The sequence below is a fragment of the Myiozetetes cayanensis genome, unplaced genomic scaffold, assembly GCF_022539395.1.
Source record: "Myiozetetes cayanensis isolate MyiCay16 unplaced genomic scaffold, myiCay2020 scf6-25, whole genome shotgun sequence".
In the NCBI taxonomy this organism is placed as follows: domain Eukaryota; kingdom Metazoa; phylum Chordata; class Aves; order Passeriformes; family Tyrannidae; genus Myiozetetes; species Myiozetetes cayanensis.
In genome coordinates, this window is record NW_026087853.1 from 25,793,725 (window position 1) to 25,819,655 (window position 25,931).

Below are 25,931 nucleotides of genomic sequence, written 5' to 3' on the forward strand. Positions count from 1 at the left end.
GAGAATTTAAGAAGATATCTCATTAAAATCAGTCTTTTGAAAAAGATTGAATAAATTCCAAGTTTTTTAACAGGATACGTAGCATAGATATTATGGAGGGAAAGGAGCTAAAATTAGGATTAAATGAGGCTTCATGCAATATGTTGTCAAATAGACATTACTAAGAGTGCTGATGTTGCAGTGTCATTTGCCTGAACTTTAACCATGAGCTCTAAGCATGTGCAGCAGCCTTTTTTACTGAAGAAATTAATATTTGTTAACTAAAATGACTACAGTACAGTATAGACTCAAATAGTATCTTTAAGTCCTGAACTGTACTATATGTTCTGCTGTCCTAAATCGTTACTGATTAATCTCATGGTATACTTTTTAGTAACTTCACAACTGGCAAGAATATAGTGGACTGAGTAGTGAAATCTGTTAGTGTGTATTGCATGATGAAAGTTGAGGTGGGTGGGGAAATATATATATACTGTAAACATTTTTGGAAGGTCTGTACTCACCCCTCTCCACATTAACTCTACTTGTTTTGTTTGAATTTTTAGAAAAAATAAAAGTTCAATGCAAAAGTTGAAATTTAATGGTAATTCTGAAGCTTTAAGTGAGACTCAAAATTCTGTCCAAGGAAACCTGAATTTATTCCCAACCATGTATAAACATAGTACTTTCAGTGCAGCATGCTGTACAATAAAATTAGTAAAGTGTAATTATGGAAATTTGAAACTGTTTAATTAACGGAATTTTCATTTTGCATATAAAATCTCCAAGTTATTTTTATAAGCCTTCTCTCCGTATGTTATGAAATTTAAGCAATAAAAGTTATGCCTTTAGTGCATATTTATATTTGCACAGAGATGATTTACTTTTGTGTTACAAAAGGAAAAAAAAAACCAGCAGATTTAAAAAAACCTGGATCTTGTCAATGCAGCGAAAGGAAAACAGCAATTTTTACAAGTGTTTGTATGGGCTACAAAGGTTGTATTTATCAAATCAATATGCTGAAAGATAAGGGTACTTGTTAACTGTGAGTTGAGATATAATCTTTACATTACTGAGGTGTTTGCATTTTTATTTTAAACATAATCTTTATCTTTTAAATTATGAACTCAGCTACTAAAATATAAAAGTATAATTTAATAAAATCTGAGAGAGTTTTTTGGAATAATTTTGGGCTAGATTGCCTACCTACTCTAAAAGTAGAACATGATCGTGTTTGTCATCGATTAAATTTCTCTATATAAACATTGGTTTCTAATTAAGTATCAAGTGGTGCCATTCGATATATTTTTGTTGTTGTTGTTTTTCTCAGAGACAGAGATCCTTAAAAGTTTTGTAAGTACTAAAAAAAAGAAATCTACATCAGAAGTTGAATTAATGTAATGTCTCTGTATTAAGTAGCATAATTGTGGCATTCTCACTTTCTCTGAGGTTCTCTAAATGAGATTAAATTAGAGTTTTAGTATATTTTATAAAGAAGTTTTGTGACAATCTGAGCAAATAACTCAAATTTGCTTTTATGATGTGTAGACTGTTGGGCTAGGTAAAGTTTTGTGATTTTTTTTTTAATAGGGTTTCAGCATATTTTCTCCAGTTGCTCTAAGCTGTGAAGCTGATTGCTGTTTTCCTGTTGGAAGATTACTTTAATTTCTTATTTCTGAAAACTCACATTTGAGAGTAGATCATGCTGGCCATAACAAGATAAATAATTTTTCCAAAACTTAAAGTTTATAATGAATTTCTTTGATCTTCCTATTATAATTGTAATGATGAATTAATACATTTGTGATAGCACCTTTCAGAAAGAGTTTTTTCATTGTTACATTGCAGCTTTCATGTGATTGTGGAATAAATCACTGCTGAAATACAGAAGTACACTGGGAAGACATTTAGAACACTTAAGACCCTTAATTTCAAACTTAATTTTGCATTGAATGTGCTCAGTTGTTTTGCTCTAGCAAAAAAACCAAACTAAGATACATAATGGTGGAATCAGTTGTTGGAAGTAAAAAAAATGTTTGTTTCTTTTTAAATAGAAAGTAGGAGTGAGTTCCTTGAGAAGTTGCAGAGAGCTCGAAGCCAAGTGAAACCATCTACCACAAGCCAGCCAATTTTATCAACACCAGGGCCAGCTAAACTTACTGTAGGAAACTGGTCACTGACTTGTTTAAAAGAAGGAGAAATTGCTATTCACAATTCTGATGGTCAGCAAGCTACAATACTGAAGGAAGATCTGCCAGGCTTTGTGTTTGAATCGAACAGAGGAACAAAGCATTCATTCACAGCTGAAACTTCTTTGGGTAAGTATGTAGGTATGTGTTATGTGCAGGTAGGAGCAAGTGTATATGAGGTAGTTGTTTTATTTGTTGCTTTTCATACCTATGAGAAAATGCAACTTTTCTAAAAACTACGTTGCAGGATCAGAGTTTGTGACTGGCTGGACAGGCAAAAGAGGAAGAAAACTGAAATCTAAATTGGAGAAGACAAAACAAAAGGTTGGTGAGCATCTGTCTGTTTTATACTTAGAATTTTCTGTTTTATTTTATACCATACTTACAGAGTTGTAGTTTCTTCTCAGAGGATTAAAATCTGACTCAAACTAAACACAAATTTATGTTAAGCTTGTAGGAGAAAATGTCACTTGGAACAAAGCACTTCTTCAGGTGTTTTTATCCAACAGTATTAGTAAACTCTGTGCTCCTGTAGAGGAAAATGAATTTTCTTTTAAAAATGTAGGAATGTCTAATCTTCCTGACTTAGATTTGTATAATTCTGCAGGTTTGTTGTTTTATTTTTTTTCTTTTATGCATAAGGAAAAGATGTTACGATCGAGACTACAGTTGTCAGAGGCATATATTACTTCTGGTTACTATCATTTAGATAGTAATTTCAGACTGGATATTGTGACCGATAGGGTGCTGGAAGTGAACAGTCTGCATTGTAAGAGTTGTAGTGAAGCAAAATGAGTAAATACTTTTGTTTTAGACCTCTTTTTAAAATTCTTCTTTCTCCTCAAACTGAGGGGAAGAACAGAGGAACTAAGAAATTAAATTAAGCTTTTTACAAAAAGCCCACAGAGTCAGCAGTATGTTCTGTGACCAGCTGATGCCAAGGGCTCAAGCTAATCTTCAGTCTTGAACTGTCTTGCAGTTTCTAACAGGGCAGTCATTGTGTTCTGTACCATGTATCTGCAGCATGTAAGAACTTAGGAAGTGTGACGCTAAGTTGAAAGCTAAAATACTGTGTGAATGAGAATAGGTGGGATAAGGAAAGGCAGTGCACTCTCGTACCTGAGATTGCACTATGTAACTCCAAAGCTTATGTGTTCTTGTATGTATTCAGAAACCATATCAAACCTCCTTAATTTTATCTTTTAAAAGATTATCTGATCCATGATACAGTTCTAAAAGAAAGATTTACAGATTGAGAGTCCTACCTTTTCCTCCTACCTTTTGTGCTGTAATTTAATACAGGAAGCTAACCTTAGTTTGTGAGATTCAATAAGATTCTGTGTATTCCCATTTATTTCTCCTGTACCTTTATCCTTTCACAAACTTTGCCATTTCACGATGTATGATGGGTCTGATTCTTCCCTATTTGTCTTTCATGGACTTATTTAAAAAAGATGACCAAGTTTCCAGTATTTGGAAGAATAACGATGGTCTCATTAGAGTAAGGTATGACTTCTGATTATCAAAATCCATTTTTAGGTTCGCACTATGGCAAGAGATTTATATGATGATCATTTTAAAGCAGTTGAAAGTATGCCTCGAGGAGTAGTTGTAACACTGAGGAACATAGCAACGCAGTTGGAGTCTGCATGGGAGCTTCATGCGAACAGGCAGGTAAGTGTATCCTTCATTTCTCATGTCTGATGTCAGTGGAAATCACATAATGTTCAGCCTAGTCTGTCATGATCTAAAGAGAGTCATAGTATGTCTGTCTGAAACGTGGGGAGTTTTAATGCATGTATTGCCTAGATAGGTACTTTTCTAGGATGCGGTTTTTCCACTGAAGTGGAAAAACTGTTACCTTGTTTCACCACAATTATCTTTTTGTCTTTCAGTGTATTGAGGGAGAAAATACTTGGAGAGATTTAATGAAGACTGCTCTGGAAAACTTAATCGTACTATTGAAGGATGAGAATACTATTTCTCCATACGAAATGTGCAGTAGTGGCTTGGTTCAATCATTGCTGACAGTTTTAAATAATGTGAGTTTATAGAACATCGTTGCTGAAGAAAAACTTTCTAAAAAAAAATTAAATCCTGTGCCTTAATTTAAAAGTTCTATTATAAATGTGTCTCTTTCCTGTCTTGCTGAAACTCAGACAGACTTGCTCCAGTTCTTGTTCTACCCATTGAAGATAAACTGTCACAATAGAGAACTGTAGTTAAAATGAGCCTTTAAAAATCTTTAAATCAACACTGGTCAGGTTTAATGGCTGATGTTTAGCTTTTCACATACAGACTTTAGATAGGGAGTTCAGTGAGATTGGACAGATATTTTTACCTGTATAACAAATACATAAATTGCTTTGTATTAAATGTAATGCGTTTTTTTCCTATTAGAATGTCGATTTAGATGTGAAACAAGACTGTAGTCAACTGGTAGAGAGGATAAACGTTTTCAAAACAGCATTCAGTGAAAATGAAGACGACGAAAGGTAAAAATAAAACCAAGCAAAAAAACCACCTCTTTTGCATCTGTGAAGCAGTATGGTATGTTTAAAATAATTTAAAGACTAAGACTGTTCTTTGAATTTGAATGGAATAGAAAATTGATCTTAAAAGACACCATCTGTCATTGAAGTAAAAGTGGAAAATTTTTATCTGTAGGAGTCAACTATACTGAGTGAACATCTGTTGACAAATATAAAGGTGACTTGTTCATCACTGTGCAGATTAATATCTTTTTTACTGTGCTGTAACCATGTGACTAGAACAGATGATATTAGTAGAAATGGCATGCTGAGTTACCTGCCTCAGCTGGGTACTGTTCTCCGAGACACTATAGAATTTTTTCCTTTGTTTTGTGGTAACATAGTAACTGTTCATTTTCACAGTCGTCCAGCAGTTGCATTAATTCGGAAATTGATAGCAGTGTTAGAATCCATTGAACGTCTGCCTCTGCACTTGTACGATACACCAGGATCTACATATAATCTTCAGGTAAATGTACAGTGATAACAGCATGTCACCCTGAGTGGTACACATCTGAATGCTGGATGTTGCACACATTGTCTGTAGAAGTGGGTAGAATTAGGTAAAGGACAGTGAACTCTTTGGCATCTATTTCCTCCAACACTTCAACCTAAATGTATGGGTGTTCCTCTACTGTGACTTTGACACTGTGAAGTGAAAGTAAATTTTGATTGAAGAGATAATGTGTTTGTTCTTTTGTCTTCAAGTATTGTTGTCTTTATATAGAAATGTACCCTCTTATAAGTATCTTTACTACTTGACCAAGCATTTAGTTGAAGGCAATTATTAGACATTTATTTGTAATGACAAGGGATGGACTTGAAGTGTTTAAAGGGTCCCATTTAGTGCAGTATGTTCATTTGGTAATACAAGACAGCTGCAGGATCATCCGCTTCTTATACAAGAAGCTTGGCAGTTTGGCTAAAAATATTACTTGTTTTTTTCCAGTTTATGTAGATCCTTAGTTTTTTCCATTTGAAAGCACACTTCAGGATTTTGTAACATACTAAGGAAGTGTAAATATTTCTGTTTTCATGTCAAATTATTAGAAAATAGTTGCAGAAATTTGCAAAAACACTGTTGTTATTGACTATTTTTGAAAATAATTTTCAGTTTATGTATTATTGTAGTTGCTAGTCAACAAATAAAAACTATGAAAACACCGGGAAAGTGAGAAAATGTTAACTGAGTGTGTTATTGACTTATACATTGACTATCATCTTAAAGCATTGTTTAATTGAAAAAGATAAGACTATCAATTAAATTCTAAAGAGTTTCATTAGAATATAGTTTGCTTAAGTTATGCAACAAACATACTTGATATGCCACTGAAATGGTTTTTCTTAAAATTTCAAAGCCTGAGCAGAAAAGCCTATTTTAATGTTGGCCTGCTCTTTCAGATATTAACAAGGCGCTTGAGGTTTCGTTTGGAACGTGCCTCTGGGGAGACATCTCTGATAGATCGGACTGGGAGAATGCTGAAGATGGAGCCCTTGGCAACTGTTGAATCTCTAGAACAGTATCTCCTAAAAATGGTGAGCTACATACCACACACAGAGTTCACAGGGAATGGTGGTATTCTGCTTCTTTAATATTTCATTTCTTTTCATTCACATGTAGGTAGCAAAGCAATGGTACGACTTTGATAGGGCTTCGTTTGTTTTTGTACGAAAACTACGTGAAGGCCAAACATTTGTGTTCAGGCATCAACATGATTTTGATGAAAATGGAATTATTTACTGGATTGGGACAAATGCAAAGTGAGTTTCTTCAAAGCTAAATATTGAAGTAAGACTAACTATAGACCTTGGGGCAGGATGGGGAGAGAGAATTCATAATGAAATGAAATATGTTCTGTTTTTAGGAGCAGGAAGTATCTTTGATCAATAGAATGACATTTCTTTTTGATCTACTTAAATAACAGAAGAATATGAATCACTGAAGTTGTGTTGAGAATTTGTTTGTGTGCTTCCCTAAGAAATGGAGGATTGGGGAAGTTTGGATCTTTGCTTTTGCTTGCTGTGGTTCTGTTTGGTTTTGGCTTGTGTTTTTTTTCTTTGCTACAGTAGTTTAAAATATTCAAGCAAATAATGTTCAAAACATATCTAAAGTTATCTGTTTATCTAAAATTATATTAATCATTTTGATTTGTGATAAACTCAGCTGTAATATACAATTTACAATAAATGTCAAATGTTGCTGATACCTTTTTTTTAATGTAAGTAATAATTGAGAGTACGTTTCTCTTTTTTAATATAGAACTGCATATGAGTGGGTAAATCCAGCAGCCTATGGGTTAGTAGTGGTTACATCCTCAGAAGGAAGAAATCTGCCTTATGGTCGCTTAGAAGACATCCTGAGCCGTGACAGTTCAGCTCTCAATTGTCATACTAATGATGATAAGAATGCTTGGTTTGCCATCGATCTTGGCCTTTGGGTTGTACCATCAGCTTACACGTTACGCCATGCTCGAGGGTATGGACGATCTGCTCTCAGAAATTGGGTTTTCCAGGTATCTAAGGATGGACAGAACTGGACTACTTTGTATACTCATGTTGATGACTGTAGTCTCAACGAACCAGGGTATGTCAGTATATTTTATCACTTTTCATAAAACTGAGTTCAGTTAAAAATGTACCTGTCTGTTGACTAGGTTAATTTGTGCTGTAGTTGTAATGATATATCTATATAAAGATGTGGTAGGATATATAATTTATCAAGGATGGGCTGGAGAATAAGTGATTCATAAGCTCTCTCTGTAGTTCACTTAATGGCATTTGTGCTTTTCCATCACTGTAAATTTTGCATTTGATTTTTTGACAAAATAGTAGCACCAACACTCGTCCAGAGTTTGTTCCTAGTATTAATAGGTTTTTTGTATCATGATCAGCAATATGACTTTGCTTGTTTTGGTACTAAGGTTCTTTTGGTTGTGCTTTGGTTGTTTTTGTTTTTTGGTCACCCACCAACACCCCCTTTCTGATAAACTTAAAGGTCTACAGCAACATGGCCTTTAGATCCTCCAAAAGATGAGAAACAAGGTTGGAGACATGTTAGAATAAAACAGATGGGAAAGAATGCCAGTGGGCAAACACACTACCTCTCCCTATCTGGATTTGAACTTTATGGCACTGTGAACGGAGTATGTGAAGATCAGCTGGGTAAGAAAAAGGATGTGTATATATCCTCTTTGTTCTTTTCAAGTGCTAGTGAGCATACAGTAAAAAAACGAGTGTGAAAAAGGAGGTTAATTTTTGCAGTGGAATTTGCTTAGAAATAAGCTCAAAATTATTCCCCATTCAATACTTTTAAGTCTTTTCATTTCAATTTACATTTCTTGTAGGAAAAGCTGCTAAAGAGGCCGAAGCAAATCTGCGAAGACAGCGACGTCTGGTCCGTTCACAGGTGTTAAAATATATGGTTCCAGGAGCTCGTGTAATCAGAGGAATTGATTGGAAGTGGAGAGATCAGGATGGAAGCCCACAGGGTGAAGGCACAGTTACAGGAGAATTACATAACGGTAAGCATGAATTACCCAAATTTGTAACTGTCTTGTAGCATGACTAGACCATGTGGAGCGGGTAGCATTAAAGCATTTCTTTCGTAATGTCTTGAAGTTGGCGAAGCTTTAAATAGTTTGGGGAGAAGGAACTCAAATACTACAACTCTTGTGGTCCATTTGTGAATTCCATTTTGATGCATGAAAAAAAATTCTTTCTGTAAATGAAACTTTTGTAGAGCTCTGCTTAATTAAAAGACGAAATTGTTATTTAGACATCTGTTGCAGAGTGATTGAAAGTGATTGATGCAAACTGATTAAGCTTTGGGCCTGCAAAATCTATAATTACCTTCTTCATTTCTTCTAGCTTAGCATTTGCAACGTTTTTCTTGACTTTTGTTGTATCCTATACCTTTCCTACCTTGCAAGCTTCATTGGGATCAAGTTGTTATTTTTTTTAGTTAAAACATGACAGAAAATTAACTTACTTAGCAGAATAAAAGCCTGCAACAGCCAGGCAAGTCAGTACTCAGGAAGCTAAAATACTGAAGAGGCTCCAGGAAAGGTGATATCTTGTCAGCTGAACGTGATTTCCAGCTCCTTCCTTCTCTTCACCCTATTTTGAGGCATATAAGACTTGCCTTGATTCTGAAGCATCTTCAGCCACTCTTAGGTTCATTCTTAGTCAGACTTGAAAATTTCTTCTAGTTTGTTGTCAGCTCTCAAACATGGAGAAATGTCCAAAGTACAATGTCTTAAAATGTTTTGAAACTTAAATTTTTGATTTAAGCTGTTCAGTATAGCTTGTAGGGAATTCTTCCATCATCTATATATTGTTCTTATCAGATGCAACAGTATCCATAGTTACATTCTCACTTGGAAGACTTTAGGTATTATTGGTGAGTAGTATTCTACCAAATCAGTATTTCTGTTCCTATGTTCCAGTAAAACGTTCCCATTTAAGCTATAATGATGGAGCAGTATAACTTCAAGTACATAATATGTACTTAAAACTTGTTCACATTTAAAATGATTTGTAATTAATATTTTAGGGAAAGGAACTATACAGAATAAGAACAGTTTAGATATGCTTTTACAAAATATCCTATCAGATATTCCTGACTACAGTATGGAACTTTTTTTTTTGTATTTTATAAGAAATGCAAATAAATTGTAGAAATTAAAATATTCAGACTTCCTTCACAAGTTTACCCTTCAAAGACTGAGTGACATGACACTTACCGAGCTATAGGTCATGAAGAAGGAATAAAATCATACGAGAGTAACATGATCTAAACTTACTCATTTGGGGATCAGATGTCTGCTTGTCAGATCTGAAAACTTTATCTGTTTTTAAATACCTTTCCTCCAGAGTGATATTTCTAAATAGAAAATTGTCTGTGATTTTCTGTTTTGGTCTAGGAGTGGTGACTGTTGGATAGTTAAAAGCACTTTTGTGCACCTGACAGTACTAAAAAGCATATTTTACTTGAAATTAACTCCTTTCTATTTCAATAAAGAGAAATATGTGTGTACATCTGGACCTGACATTTGTTTTGAATTTCTGTCTGAGATTGCAGAAGATGATTAAGCTTTAAAGATTTTATTTTTAAAGAAAATGTGTATCAACTAAAATAGTTGCACCAAGATTTGTTGCAGTTAAGATACAATGAGAAATTTAGGGTGACTCTTATATTGTTATACATATTTAGACAAATAAATCATTTTGCCCCCATTTCTGTCCTGGTTTGCTAAATTTTGCACATTACCCTTATTATTGCAGATCTATTATATTTAACTGTTAAAAAATTTTGCTACTCTAAATAATCATTCTGTAAAAGAATTGAAGAGTAGCATATCTTTTGAGTGTTGTTTGGTCCCAGGATAAAGTTTCTTTCTGTGAAATATATTCTCTTGGCAATCCTGATATTTTGCTTGAAGTGGTCCTTACGTGACTGCTGTAAGACCTTCCCTATGAAAAAGGGATGTTTGAGTCTGTGTAACTTACACAGCGTTTTAGTTCAGTATCAGTGAACTAATTCTTTCACTGTAATAGGGCAAGAATAAGAAATCCCAGACTAATCAGTTTCGTGAAATAGCTTCTCTTGGGTAAATAAGCTTATCCACAAACATTCAACTAAGAAAAATATTATAGAATGTCCTTGCAATACTTATAACTTCTTGACAGATATTAATAAGGTTTGGATACATTTTAATATACATTTCTGTATATATACAGTAGGTCAGGTTCCTTCCTGAAGGAAACTTTTATTTTTGGCTGAATTCTGGGACCCTGAAAATAGAGGATGATCATTTTTGCTACCTCAGTGTTGACAACATTGCAAAATACTAAATTGTTTAGATTTAAACACTTCCTTTTTAATTGGCGTTAAGGGTTATTTAGTGATTTCATTAATTTAGACATGCAGCCCTTATCAGAAGCTGATCCCACATTGTGGAGCTACTGTCTGACACGCTCCTGTCTGCTTTCTGCTGGATCTCACAAACTCCTGTCCCTTTCCAGGCTGGATTGATGTCACCTGGGATGCTGGTGGCTCTAACTCTTACCGTATGGGCGCAGAAGGAAAGTTTGACCTCAAGCTTGCACCAGGGTACGACCCTGATTCAGCGGCATCACCCAAACCTGTTTCATCCACTGTTTCAGGCACAACGCAGTCATGGAGCAGCTTGGTGAAAAACAACTGTCCAGACAAGACGACTGCTGCTGCAGGCTCTTCAAGTAGAAAAGGAAGCAGCAGTTCTGTGTGTAGCGTGGCAAGTAGCAGCGACATCAGCCTGGGTTCGACCAAAATGGAGCGGAGATCAGAAAGTGTCCTGGAGCAAAATATAGTTTCAGGCACTGACGTCCACGAACCAATTGTTGTTCTGTCTTCCGCTGATAGTGTGCCTCAGGCTGACATAGGGTCATCTTCCAGTGCGAGCACCAGCACCTTAACAGCGGACATGGGAAACGAAAATGCAGAGAGGAAGTTAGGTCCTGATAACTCAATACGTACTCCTGGGGAGTCCAGTGCTATATCCATGGGAATTGTTAGCGTAAGCTCTCCTGATGTGAGTTCAGTCTCTGAACTGACTAATAAAGAAGCAGCTTCCCAACGACCTCTAAGCTCTTCAGCAAGTAACAGACTCTCAGTCAGTTCTTTGTTGGCTGCTGGGGCACCAATGAGCTCCAGTGCAAGTGTTCCGAACTTATCATCTCGGGAAACTTCTAGCCTGGAATCCTTTGTACGGAGAGTGGCAAACATAGCACGCACCAATGCCACAAACAACATGAATTTGAGCCGGAGTAGCAGTGATAACAATACTAATACTTTGGGAAGAAATGTTGTGAGTACTGCAAGTAAGTAAGCAATTTTTATTTTTAGTTGAAGATTTTGTTGTTTCTTTGGCTTTCATGACACATAAACAAGTTTGGATTCTGTTGACCTGGTAAAGAAATGAACTTAGAGCAGCCTTGACGTTGTGTGTACCTGTAGAACTCATAACAAGCTCACAGAGTTCATGTCAGCTGAAAGGTACCCATCAAATAGAAGGTAATTTGAAATTGATACCTGTTACATATTTAGGAGGAGAGAGGCAGTATGGTTTAGACCAAGAAGTTGGAAGTCTAGCTAATGTCAGGTATTTATGCGTTCTGATCTCTGTAGATCTTGCATATTCACCTTGTACCTGCCTATTTCTGTTATTTTGCCATTTTCTTCAGGAGGCAGTTTGTGCATATTGTGAAGTCTCTGAGCACAGGAACTAAGAACACAGCAGAAAGAAAAAAGAGAACTTCAGTACAACGAAATATTAGTAGATTCCTTCATTCTATTGGGCTGCATAACATAATATGCTCAATACTGTGCATGTTTTCTAAGGAGGGTATGGTCATTAAGGCTTAGATTTGGAGAACTGTTCAGGCACATTAAATATAAGGAAGTTCACAGTTAACAATGTTTTAATTGACTGTGTATGTGCTTTAACATTTGCATGTTCTGAGATTATATGTAGGATTAAGGTATTAGCAAGGGAAGCTGTAAACCTGCTTGCTGCGAGTTCACTCTATTTTGAGCATGCTGGCATCAAAGTTGTTACTCTTTTCTCTGATGGTGATTGTGTTTTAACTGGAGAGCTGCATTTCCTGAGGAAGGCAGGTCAGAAAAGGTAAAATTACTCAAGCTAGAGAAAACCACTCAGCTTCTTGTTAAGCTTTCATGCTTTTTGGGGAGTGTGCAAAGAATGTCAGTGAAGCTGGTGAAGAGTCTGGAGCACGTCTTAAGAGGAGCAGCTGAGGTTGGTTTAGCCTGGGGAAAAGGAGGCTTAGGAGAGACATTTGTGCTCTATAACTGCTTCAAAGGAGGTTGTCGTGAGGGGGCGCAGTCTCTTTTCCCAGGTAAGAAGTGACAGAGGAGGTTTAGATTACATATTAGGAAAAATTTCTTCACTGGAATGCTGGTCAGGCATTGGAACAGGCTGCCTGGGGAAGTGGTGGAATCAGCATCCCTAGAGGTGTTCAGTAGTTGTGTAGATGTGGCCCCTGGGGACACGATTTAGCAGTGAACGTGGCAGTGCTGGGTTAACAGTTAGACTTGATGTTAGAGGTCTTTTCTAAACTTAACAATTCTTTGATTCTAGGCTTTCTTATTTAAAAATATGGTGTTTGCTTTTAGCATTTTTAATTTTTTTAAAATACTGAATGTTCTCTTTTTTCGTTGGGGAGATTTATTTTTTTTAAAGTATTGTTACATTCCTACTGCGATACCGGGGATGGGGGCAATTGTTTGAAGCCTATATTAAAAAGCTAAATAAGATACTCAAGGAAAACTTTCCAGTAATTGGTCCCTTTTTAGGCAGATAGTGCCTCTGGTTCTGAAGTAGTTTTGTGTTGGGGGATGAGGGAAGAGAGCACCTTTGAAAAACATGGTAAAGTAGTTCAACAGCATATTTAACAGATTTCATGAATGTTTGATACCATACACTGCAAAAGTTAGAAATAAGAATAGGACAAATTAAAAATTAATTATTTGATTAAAATATTCATACTTTATATTATCCCTCTTGTAGGAATTATTTTTTTAATACATTTTATATTAATAGAAACTGTAAATGGTTACTAATGCCCCAAAAAGAACTCAGAAGCAATTTCACCATAGACTGTTATGACAAACTTGGATTTTTAAAAATTTTGGGGGGTTTTGACCTGTTCAGGTTAAAAAACCAAACAACTTGTCCACCTGCCTCCCCCCTCAAAAAAATCCCAAACCCCAAACTAGCCACTCACAACACCCCACCCCTCAAAAAACACCAACACCCAAAAAATAAAGACTGAAATCATGGTTAGTGATGTAAGTGTTTCTGGACTTGCTGTACTGGTTGCATTGAAAAACATCAGTATTTGCCAGAAGTTAAGTGGTGTCTGGGGCAGCCAGTTTCAGTTTGCTCTTAAACTCAGAGCAACCAAAATGCTGATGCTTAATGCCTTTTTCTGTTTTCTGTATCAGCAAAGAGTTTGCTGCTATTAATTAGCAGTGGGTGGAAGATGTGAATACTGAACAACTTATTTTCAAGTTCTTCAACAACAAAAGAAAGACCCTTTGGTTTTTCATTTCCATGATTTCATAACGGTGAAGATAAGCTTATTAGCAACTCTAGATTTAAATTTGACACTCTCCCTCATTATTATATTTTTATTTTACACTCTTCCTGCATTGTTATATTTTTATTTGCAAAATGTTACTTACCTTCCTAAGGGGCAGGGACTGGGATGGGGGCATGTGACAAAGAATTAAAACAGAAAGAGTAACATTTATTTTTCACAAAAAGCTACCAAATGCACTTAAGGGAAGAAGCTTTATACCTTTCTTCAAGGGTAGTAACCTTTGCAAACTTTAATAATAGTCTGAAATTCAGAGGTGGGTTTGTTTTTTGTTGTTGTTGTTTTTTTTTAAGAAAACAGTGTCTCAGTTTACATAAACTGCAATAACGAAAATGTGTACTTTAAAACTGCAAAACTTGAATTTGATAAAGTTTAGAAAGAACTAGACTGGTAAATTTAAGGCTTAAATTTTAAGTATTGTGACTCCTCAAGTTTTCACGTGCAAATGTGTGATTAATCTCCTTGCTTGAAGATAAGCATGTGAGAAAATGTTTTGAAGACTGGGATCTAAATGTGGTTGCACATCGGTATAAATTGTACTCAGTTACCTGAAATTCTTTCTGTTGAGTCTGCAGTGAATTCCATCTTGCTTCAGTTGTTAACTAAAATGCATTTACTGTGTTTTATTTGAATGTGCAGTTAGGTAACTTCTTAGTTGTTCCTTGCTTATTCTGAAAATTATTTATATAAAACAACGTAAGTCAGTCATGTGTTTTGCAGTAGTGTCAGTTCAGGTTTGTTGACCGTGATGACAATATATTTAATAATTATATTCTGGTAGTTATGTGAAAAATAACAACTCAGAACTGCTTTAAGAACTTCAGAAAAATGCACAATAATCACAAGTTTCATGTTTGTCCTGTTCTCAGTTAACTTACATATAGTTAAATTGTTTTCCCTGTATAATATAACTGTATTGTTGTTTAGAGGTTAAACTACATTGTAGGCTTAAAGACAGACCACAACATTGGCATAATAGATTGCAAAAATTCTTTTCATACGTTGAAAATGAAATTAAGTAATTTCAGATTTACAGTGGGATTTGGGGATTTATTTGATACAGTTATTTATTTTAAATGTACACAAGGGAATAAGCTCAGAATTGGATTACAATCTGCATTGTAATGTGCACTTTTGCATTGGGAAACCCTTCCCTTTTATATTCTGTTGTTCTTTATTGTAAAATAACACACTGATAATTTTTCAATCCCAAGTATATTTTTCAACACAGGAGTCATGCATGTAAGTTGTACTCTTCAAGTCATCAAATCATTTATTTTATCTTACCATATCTTTATCTATAGCTTCTCCTCTTATGGGTGCCCAAAGTTTTCCTAATCTGACTACAACTGGTACCACATCAACAGTGACCATGTCTACATCCAGTGTTACTAGCAGCAGCAATGTAGCTACAGCAACTACAGTTTTATCTGTTGGTCAGTCGCTTAGTAATACTCTAACTACTAGCCTAACATCAACATCTAGTGAGAGCGATACAGGGCAGGAGGCAGAATATTCTTTATATGGTAAGTTTCATTTTTAAATGAACATAAGCATTAGACTTCCCATTAATGATTTTTTTTCCCTTTTCTTCTGTTGTTGTGATTTTCTTGTGTAGTAGTTTATTTACTGAAAAGTATTTGAAAGCTGGGCTGTTCATATGTTGCTAATGCTGTAAGGCAGTAAGTAAAATAATGTTAACCTAGTAGTATTTCCTTATGTTTTCAAGCCTTTATTTTCAGCAGTTTGTATCCCACATTATTACTATTTATGATACACTCTGTTTAAGCACTTAAATATTTTCCCTCATCAAATTTAGTATCTAATGTAGCTTTCATATGTACTTCTAATTAAATTGTTATTTCTTGTTGTGTTGCGTAGGCGTGCTACATGCACAGCCTGATGTACCTTGTATTACTCTGATTAAAAACCATCCACCATTAGGCACATTGTACACATAAAATAGATTCCAGGTGTCTCAGTACCATAATAGTAATTGCAAAAAATTGGAAAGGACACAAAAAATAAAATTATATGGAGAGTGGAATTATATGATTTGAGGAACAACATCCAGAGTTGCGTGGACACTATACCCTAGAAACAGGTTTTAGGACAGTAGTTACTAGCAGGATCTGAATATTGGGAAGGAAAATTTAGATAACTAGGTCAGTAATACCTAGGAATCAAGATGATAAAATGACGTAAAAAACCCCAGCTTGGTTGGATATGGGAAAATACTTCCAAATGTAAAATTTATTGGATTGTGAGATGTTTTTTAAAAAAAGGTACTTGATTTGTTTAAAATTTTATTGGATTAAGATTGTATTCTATTTTGTTGCCTTTTAAATTAATTGAAGAATATCTTGTCATTTCAATGGATATTGGAATTGAGCTGCTTGGAGGCAGCTCAGTTATACTGATTAATATATCTACATATACCATCTCCCTTTATTCTTTTAACTAAGTCTGATTTGATATTTTGTTTGAGTGACAAATCTTAAAATATATCACAAACTGAGCAAATAGAGTATGTTAAAGTTTCTGTATGGATGGTGGCAACAAGTCATAGGGTGTTTGAGTGGTATAGGTAGTTTCTATATGTGTAGAAAAATGTAAGAGTTGAAAGCTTCATCCCATCCACTTGTATTGCTGTGAAATTCTTTTCTTGTTTTGGGATGTTGCTTAAGTCTTAGTACCAGGTCAGTGAAATTCAACTTTGTCTCTGCCTTCAACTTCTTGTTACAATAGTTAATTAGCAGTTGACTCTTTAAAAATATCATTCTTTTAGTGACACACTTTTAGTGGAAATTACATCACTGACCTGTTTTTAAAATTAATTAGACATAGAAACAGACAGTATGTATTTGTGTAACCCTTTTTTGAGATGTTTAGTAATTTAAAATAAGTGTAATTATGTTTGCTATAAGCAAACAAAAAACTGATCACTCTTGATCATTTAATTATACCAATAGAAAGTGCTGCTTTTGTTAGTTATGCTCTTGAGTAGACCCATGAACTTTTTAGCTATGTGCTAAAGCCATGGACTTCTTAAATGTGCTTTTAAAACATCTTTTAATCTTCTTATGCAACAAGCAATGTTTTAGTTTTCTTTATTGTTTAAGTGAGATTTGTTTTTTCATTCTGCCCAATGCCTCTGTTCTTTAATTTTAAAAATTTCGTTTTAAAAGTTATTCTTGGCTTTTGTTCTGTATGTTAATATATGTATATATATGTATTATAGATTTTCTTGATAGCTGCCGAGCTAGTACTCTATTGGCAGAGTTAGATGATGATGAGGATCTACCTGAACCAGATGAAGAAGATGATGAAAATGAAGATGATAACCAAGAAGATCAAGAATATGAAGAAGTTATGGTATGGTACAGTTAGCATAAGATGGTATCTTAATTGACTAACAGATGCATTAAAAATCAACAGATTTTTTTGGCAATAGGAAGTCCTAGCTATAATATTTCCATTAATTAAAACAATTTTATTTAGATTTTAGTTTCTTGTATATAATAAAAAATACAAGACAAGTTGTTTTGAACACCAGCACACCCTGAGACCGTATAGGTCAGAATTAACATCTTAAAACCAGCCTGGGAACAAACTGATAGACAATAGAAATGATGGATCACTAGTTCAATGGCAGATGAAATGGTATAACTTTGTGGGTAGGCTGCTGCATTTCCTAGTGATACAGTTCTAGGATGTGTTTAACTGTAGGCCTGCATGAAGCAAAACGTTTGTTAGAGGAAATACCTCTTATAAAAAAAACTCCCCAAAAAACAGTGGAGTGGAGGGCAGTGGGTCTTGCCTACACTGTTGGGAGGTCTGGCCTTTCATCTGGCTGTTCTTTAGTGGAAGGGAATAATGCTTGGTCTTCTACCACCACTGAAGTGATCAGAATGGATATTGCAAGATCTAAGAGGAAAAATATAAGACTTCACTAATAATAATTTAATGTTTTAAGTAAATATGGTTTTATGGAATTACAGAAACTTCGTGTTGCAGTTGATATGCAAAGTTTTATTCATTTGAACCAAATTAATAGAAACCCCGGTGCATTACTAATTATTTTGTTATTTCACCTTCTGCACAAATATACAAAATTAGGAAGAAAAACGCTAGTGCTACTTAAATAGATCTGCAATACAAACAGTGACATTAATTTATAGATTGTTGACCACTTTTCAGAAAATATTAAATGGCGTTACTGTTGTTCATGGGAAGCAGCAGAAATAGCAGAAACAGACTTTTGTTGAGACTACACAGCAAGAAGCAGGTCTGGAAAAGAAAATTTTCCCTTTTTGGGCTCCAGAACTATTCCCTCTGATATACCATCTAATTCTCCTTAGTGAGGAGTTAAACAGATTAAAAGCTTGTAGAAAATTCATAAGCAATTTGTACTTGCTAAAGCTCATTGAAAATTAGATTGCCCCCCCCCAATAGTTCTAGTATTTTTTATTTAATCTCTGGATAAAATGTGTATATGTTATATAATAATGTATGTATACACTTTGGAAAAAAGTGCTTCTTGTTTTCAGAAAAACTATTGTGTCTATTTTGACACTGTTGGCTTATTTGAACTTCTGATATTACAAAGTTTTGGGGAATACACTCAATATCTACACTAAGTTTGCTTGTCTACAATACTTAGTATTTTCCTGTGTTCTGGTGCTTCATGGAATGTTTAATTCTTTCCAGAAACTGTAAATAATACCTGTTGTAAGGTTAGCCCTGTTGGTTTCTCTGTGTCTGTGGTTTTGATAATTTTATTGATTCCTGCTAAGTGGAACTAAAACTGTTAAGTGCCTGCTTTGATTTCTTTTATATTAATTTTCTCTGAAAATTGGGCAAGACATAATGAATTGACAGAATGCTGATGAAAACCACAGTGAGTCATCTGGTCCAATCTCCCTGCTCAGGCAGGGTCATCCTGGAGCACATGGCTCAGGATTGCATCCAGATGGTTCTTGGATATCTCCAGTGTGGGAGACTCCACAACCTCTCTGGGCAATCTGTTCTAGTGCTCAGTCACCCACACACTAAATAAGTTCTTCCTCATATCCACATGGAACTTCCTGTGCATCAGTTTCTGCCCTTTGGCTCTTGTCTTATTTCTCAGTACCACCAAGAAGAGCCTGGCTCCTTGGCAACCCCCTTTCAGATACTTGTATACATTGATGAGGTCACCTCTTCTCAGGGCTGAATATAAGAGAGATGCTCCAGTCTCTTAATCATCTTTGATTAAGCTGGACCCACTCCAGGAGCTTCATGTCTCTCTTGTACTGAGGAGCCCAGAACTGGACACAGTATTCCAGATGTGGCTTCACCAGGGCTGAGTTGCAGTTCAGTGTATGTGACTGCTGTATTCTTAAGTTTTAATTTTTTGATTAAATGATTTTTGTAGCAGAATCTAAAAAATAACTACATTTTTTATAGGAAGAAGAGGAGTATGAAACCAAAGGAGGCCGTAGGAGAACATGGGATGATGATTATGTATTGAAACGGCAGTTTTCTGCTTTGGTTCCTGCTTTTGACCCAAGACCTGGTCGTACTAATGTCCAACAGACAACTGACCTAGAAATCCCTCCACCAGGTATGCTGACGATATTTATGATGATTAATCTGGCTTTAGGATGGAAACTCACTGTTAAGGGGCCCACTGTTCTGGGGATCCTGTCACTATTAACCAGAACAACATGCTTTCGTGGCTCTGTGGCTTTTCTCTGTTTGAGTGAGCTTCATCTACCTCTGCAGGTCCAAGCGTTACTGGGGAAAAGTAAATTAAATGCTGTGTAAAATAAGCAAACTCATGAATTTAACTTGGATCATCTCTTAAAATGATAAATAATAAAATCTCTTGATAGGATAAAGATGTGATAAATCTTTTGGTATGTCTGGTTCCACCTGCAGGGATTAAACTATCTTAGTGCTACCCAGAATAGCTTTGACTGGAGAGAGCTTGCTAAGTCCAAAGCAGAGGCAAGGGGGAAGGTAATACAGTAAGGGAGCCCTCTGTGCGATCAGGAGCACAGCAGCCAATCTTGCTCCTTAGTTCATTCCTGTTCAGCAGTGTGGAGATACTCAATGTGCTTAACAAGAAGGACTAAGTAGGCTTTAGTGTATGTGGAAATGAACCACTGTTGATTTTGAAGAACTGAAAGGAAGATACTGTGTGTGAAAAGATTAATGCATGTACTGTGATAATATGAAACGAGATGGTAACAAGACATAAGGGTCAAGAGGGATTTCAAAAATTCCCATTAACTTTATTCACATGAAGAAGTGCTCCGATTATAGCCCTTAGATACAGTCTGTAGTTAAAACTCAGTATCATCTCTTGGGTTGTGGGTGCAGGAAGTCTTTATACTTCTTTATTGAGCCACTTTATTGATGTTGCAACCAACTTGTAATGCATTATATATTTTGTATTAATGGCTTCTCAAATGATTTTTCACACGCAGGTACACCTCATTCAGAACTCCTGGAAGAGGTTGAGTGCATGCCTTCACCACGTTTAGCACTTACCTTGAAAGTTTCAGGTCTCGGAACAACTCGAGAAGTAGAACTGCCTCTAACAAACTTTCGATCTACCATCTTTTACTATGTACAGAAATTGTTACAGCTGTCCTGTAATGGCAATGTGAAATCTGACAAACTTAGGCGTATTTGGGAGCCAACATACACGTAAGCTCACTAGTTTGTTATTCTGTGTAGAGAACACTGTGGCTGATTAGGAAATGAATGCAAAACAATGTTAATTTTTTTCTTCCTCCTCTGTAAGAAGCAATGTTAGAATTAGGAGGGTTTTTTGTGTTTGTCAGTGTGTTCTTACTCATTTTAAAACTAATGCTGTGCCTGCAAAACAAAAAAACCTCATAACCTCTAATGTTCAACTGTGATTTGTTAGTATTTCAAGAGTAAAACATTGACCAAGGAAAAAAGAATTTTGTCTGTTCAGGGACCTTCTAGGAAAATTCCCATGGGATTTATAGTCCTAGAGAAAAGAGAAGTTTCTAGTTAGAAAGCATGAGGAAAAGTTGTGAAAAATCTGAAATTGGTTTGGGAAATGTGCACAGTGAATGAAGGTTGTTCAATTACTCAAACCTCACTTAAGGAAGCATAAATTAAATACTTTGCAAGCTAAATAACAACATCATAAAAATAGAGCTTAAGAACTTATTAAGGTATCCCAGATGTTCTATGCAGCAGAAGCAGCTACTGTTGCTGATTTACATCATATTATCTAAATGTCACTGATGTCTAACAAGTCAATGTATGACTTCATAATTTAGAGGATGTGCTATGAGTATGAAATATTAACTCATTGTTTTGATATCTAGAATCATGTACAGAGAAATGAAGGATTCCGATAAAGAGAAAGAAAGTGGAAAAATGGTAAGACCTCTCTCTGTGCCTTTATGTTCTGTGGTTCTAACAAAAGCAAAAGAAATCCTATTGCAGTTTTTGACATGCTACATTAAAAAAAACTAACTGTTTTCAATTACTTAAAGGATATGCGTGAGTATATTTGTAAATGCATGCTCCTTTAAAAAAAAAATTATATAATGCATGTGAAATCTTCAAGACTTTACAATCAGGAAAAACCAACACTTGGTGGTTCCTGTTGTAGGGTTGCTGGTCAGTAGAGCATGTGGAGCAGTACCTTGGCACTGATGAATTACCAAAGAATGACTTGATAACCTACCTGCAGAAGAATGCAGACTCAGCTTTCCTGCGCCACTGGAAATTAACCGGCACTAATAAAAGTATTAGGAAAAACAGAAATTGTTCCCAGCTCATAGCTGCGTACAAGGTATATGTCTGCATCCAAACTTTTTTTTATTATGAATGGCTGTGTGCTTTGTTTTGCAGCTTTAAAGATTCTTGTGGAGGGAGAGCTGTGACATGGATAGGGAAGCTGAATGTTCAAAAGCCAATATCAAGTTTAGGTTTTGCTGCTCTTGGCCTTTTTATTTTAATGTCTTCTGTTAAATGTAGTTGTGTTGAAATGCCTTTGAATCATGATTTGCACCATGCACAATTTGACTAAGTGTTAAGTTTGAACACAGTAACCATTTTGATTTTTTTTTTTTTTTACGTCATCAACTTGGAGTGCACAGTCTTAAAGACAGCAAAACACACAGTTTTCATTCTTAACAATTCTTTTTTTCACAGGATTTTTGTGAACATGGATCAAAATCTGGATTAAGTCAAGGGGCCATTTCTACTCTTCAAAATTCTGATATCCTTAGTTTGGCAAAAGAACAACCTCAGGCCAAAGCTGGCAGTGGACAGAACTCCTGTGGAGTAGAAGATGTTCTGCAATTACTTAGAATTTTGTATATAGTTGCCAGTGACCCTTACACAGCACGAACTTCTCAGGAAGGTAAGTTAGTTATTTTGCAGAGTTTCTGAAATATTTTAATGAAAACAAAATAAAGGAAAAATTTTCTCTTGATTATTTTTAGAAGGAGATGAGCATCCTCAGTTTAACTTTCCACCAGATGAATTCACAAGCAAAAAAATTACTACAAAGATTCTGCAACAGATTGAGGTATTACATTAATGTATTATACACAATGTATATATGTCATATTTTTTAAACTTTATTATTCTCTTCGACTGTTTGAAATTATTATTTTTTTGCCATTTTGATTTTCTTCTTTCTATTTTGGATGAGTAAATTCTGAGACTAGTCTGAATGAAAACATACAGGTTTTTTCATACAAAATTTTTTTCTTGATTATATTTTGGTTATGAATAATAATTTTTTTCTGCACCAGCTGTTCATGTTACAACCAAAGTGTATGTATGTCTGATGATGATAATGTAAGAAAGGCAATTGATTATGTTAGGGTTCACAAACATTTTATTGCTTATATATTCTATGCAAAGCTTTCAAAAATAACATTTAGAAAACATCTTATTGGTACCAGATCAGTTAGGTGCATTAAAAAGGAAATTTTAAAGTGTAGCTCTTCAGTAGAACTATGTTTTCTTTAACAATGATTTGAAGAAGATTCTTGACTGACATAGCCCTTATGTGCTTTTTGAGGTTTGGGTTTTTTAATTACAGTTAAGTTGCCCTCATTTTTTTTGTTTAAAAGAAGTTCAGTTTTTTGTGTTCTTTTAAACATTGTTTGTTCAGGCACCCTGAACATCCTTGTAGTTATAATTTCTGTAGCCTTCTGTATTTTAGAAGGGACTATAGTAGTATTTCAGTGGGGATCATCTTTACTACCACCAAGTTTCTTTTGTGTCTTCTGGTGTTGAGAAGGTATTATCTGTCACTTTTGGGCAAAACTCAGGAGTAATTATCTCCAGGTAATTGGATCCTTAGACTTCCTCAGTGTTTTGAGCTATGCATATCCCACAGATCTACTACAGATTTCAGTGTCTGTGTCAAAGCACCCTGTGTCCGCTCTTGAGTCCTAGAAACTTTATAAACTTAGAATCATAGAATCACAGAACACTGACTATGCTGAGTTGAAAGGGACCCAGCAGGATCATTGTTCCTGGCCCTGTGCAGGACGCCCCAAGATTCACACCATGTGCCTGATAGCATTGTCCAAACTCTTCTTGAACTCTGTCAGTCTTGGTGCTGTGACCACTTCCCTGGGGAGCCTGTTCCAGTGCCCAGTCACCCTCTGGGTGAAAAACTTTCTCCTGATATCCAACCTAAATTTCCCCCAACTCGGCTTCGTGCTGTTTCCTGTCGACGCCTGTTGCTGGTCAGTACCTGCCTCTCTGCTTCCCCTTGTGGGGATGTTGGAGATTGCAGTGATGTCTCCCTCAGTCTCTGTCTCTCCAGGCTGAGCAGACCAAGTGACCTCAGCCATTCCTCACACGGTTTCCGTGTTGATAGGATTTAAAAGGGGTGGGGAAAGTGCCAGTTGCTAAGGAAGAAACTTAAGCATAGATGAAAATTCGGTACTTTGGGTGTATTGGGTGTCTATGTAGTTAGTTACAAACTTGTTGGGACCACCTGAGTCTAATATTAAAAACATTTTTTTTCCCCCTTTGCATTAAACTACAGGAACCCTTGGCACTGGCAAGTGGAGCTTTGCCAGACTGGTGTGAGCAACTAACAAGCAAGTGTCCTTTCTTAATTCCATTTGAAACAAGACAGTTGTACTTCACATGCACAGCATTTGGAGCATCAAGGTAAAAAAAAAAAGACTGCTGCCTTTTTATTTTTTAAGTATAATAGTTTCTAAATTGCTGATTTGCAGAAGGACCTTGTCCTAATGAGACAGATTTTGCTTGCCAAATGTGAAGCATTTTGGATAGTAGAAGGAAGAAGATGGAAAAGTTAAAAAGATAAGAGATTTCACTTTTTAACTTTAGCTGAAGACTTGCTTGTGTACTTCTAGCTAGGTTATACTATCAGGCAGTAATTTGATTGGGTTGCAGTTCATTGCATGAAGGACTGAAAAACAAAATAGAAAACATTCTGCAAATCATATGAATTCAATGGTCTTTGAAAATGTAGACCAAATCACAGATCTTTTTATAGTTCCTGCAGTTGTTTTATGATTGTTTTAGGTAATTTATTTTTACTTCACTAATGGCTTAAAAAAACAGAAAAAAATCTAACAAAAAGATGCTATTTTGAAAGTTACGAGCTGCACAATGAAACTGTAACAAAACCAGACTTCAAAACATTTAAGGGCATTCTCTAGAGTTCATTACCTACGAATCCTTAATATTTTGATTTCAGCTGTGATTACTTTGAGAGTACATAGGCAGTGTAAACCTTTTTTCTGGTATACTTTTATCTAATGAGAAAAAAGAATTAGTTTTTGAGAGTTTTCTTTGGCTGGTTTTGCTTGTGTGTTTTCCAAACCCAAGTGTAGAGAGAGAATTGCAGAAATTATTGTTGTCTAATTCACCGTAATAATGCCTCATGAAGAGTATGAAATGATGCATTTAAAAAGAGAAAAGAAGGAGAAGAAAAGGCATTATCTTGCAAGACATCAGTTTAAATCTTTTTATGGTGTAAAAGTTGAACTTTTACAGAAAAATGGTCTAGAAAAATGGACTGCATGTGTTGGTTTGTTTTGCGGGTTTTTTTGTTGTTTTGTTTTGAAAAAAGGTAATATTCTAGAAAACTTGTATTTTAAAGAGATCCCTCAGGAAACATGGTATATTATTTACTTTGAAAGTAAAGAGCTCTTAAAATACTGGAAATAGTTCTTAAAACTCATAATCTGTATGAACTGTGGGTGTGTACGCTCTCTGTCTGTCATGACATTTGACGATATTTGCAAAACAACAGACAGCATCTTGGTAGATAGTTTATTGCTGCATAGATGTCAGTACATACAATAGTACATACAAGAATTTGGAAATTAGACTTGGTATAAGTCTTGCTGTTAGAGACAACTGTTCTTCCTTGGCTGATATGGGTTTATTTGTGCATGATTGCACTGGGCCGTTGGTTCTTTGTGGCTCTAAGGAGTGTGTAAGTAAATAAATCTTGCTGCAGACCGTGGTCAGTATCAATGGGGTGATGTGCAACTGCCTTACAGTATATAATGAAAAGTGTAATACTTGTCTATAATCAGGTTTGAGCATCTGTGATTAAAAGTTCAAGATCAAGAATTGTATTGTTTCCATGGGTGCTATCATCAGAAACTTGTGCTTATATTAAAAATTATCTAGTTTTCTGTCTTTATAAAATATGAAGCAGCCTGTATTGGGGCATTTCACATATTTCTGAGATGCTTCAAAAAAAATTAGGAGCTAATTAGTACTTAACAGGTAACATTTTATTAGTGGATACTTTCAAGTTTTCATGCTGCTGGACATCAGAGTTTTAAACAACTTGTTTTTCTCCCAGAGCAATTGTATGGCTGCAGAACAGACGTGAAGCCACTGTTGAACGGACAAGGACCACAAGCACAGTCCGACGTGATGATCCGGGAGAATTCAGAGTTGGGCGCCTCAAACATGAAAGAGTGAAAGTTCCGCGAGGTGAATCCTTGATGGAATGGGCAGAAAATGTCATGCAGATTCATGCAGACAGAAAATCTGTTCTAGAGGTAAAGCATATCTGCCT

The 25,931-nt window shown here is 35.5% G+C and overlaps 1 protein-coding gene across 7 annotated transcripts in view; it reads left to right on the top strand.

Annotated features, from left to right (window-relative positions):
- The window catches only part of HECTD1 (HECT domain E3 ubiquitin protein ligase 1), a 58,892-nt gene that overhangs the window by 26,878 nt on the left and 6,083 nt on the right, over positions 1–25,931 (top strand). For 2 of the 7 annotated variants that reach the window (XM_050337157.1, XM_050337153.1), the window contains exons 14-35: positions 2,034–2,297; positions 2,416–2,492; positions 3,708–3,842; positions 4,064–4,210; positions 4,569–4,663; positions 5,063–5,168; positions 6,101–6,235; positions 6,321–6,460; positions 6,960–7,283; positions 7,695–7,861; positions 8,044–8,220; positions 10,724–11,560; positions 15,163–15,384; positions 17,100–17,233; positions 19,307–19,463; positions 20,332–20,554; positions 21,211–21,265; positions 21,501–21,683; positions 22,046–22,256; positions 22,339–22,424; positions 23,907–24,034; positions 25,713–25,914. In XM_050337157.1, coding sequence (XP_050193114.1) covers positions 2,034–2,297; positions 2,416–2,492; positions 3,708–3,842; positions 4,064–4,210; positions 4,569–4,663; positions 5,063–5,168; positions 6,101–6,235; positions 6,321–6,460; positions 6,960–7,283; positions 7,695–7,861; positions 8,044–8,220; positions 10,724–11,560; positions 15,163–15,384; positions 17,100–17,233; positions 19,307–19,463; positions 20,332–20,554; positions 21,211–21,265; positions 21,501–21,683; positions 22,046–22,256; positions 22,339–22,424; positions 23,907–24,034; positions 25,713–25,914 — 4,205 coding nt within the window. Of the gene's footprint in view, positions 1–2,033; positions 2,310–2,415; positions 2,493–3,707; positions 3,843–4,063; positions 4,211–4,568; positions 4,664–5,062; positions 5,169–6,100; positions 6,236–6,320; positions 6,461–6,959; positions 7,284–7,694; positions 7,862–8,043; positions 8,221–10,723; positions 11,561–15,162; positions 15,385–17,099; positions 17,234–19,306; positions 19,464–20,331; positions 20,555–21,210; positions 21,266–21,500; positions 21,684–22,045; positions 22,257–22,338; positions 22,425–23,906; positions 24,035–25,712; positions 25,915–25,931 lie in introns of all 7 variants that reach the window. The other 5 variants (XM_050337151.1, XM_050337152.1, XM_050337155.1 and 2 more) reach the window with 3 other exon arrangements.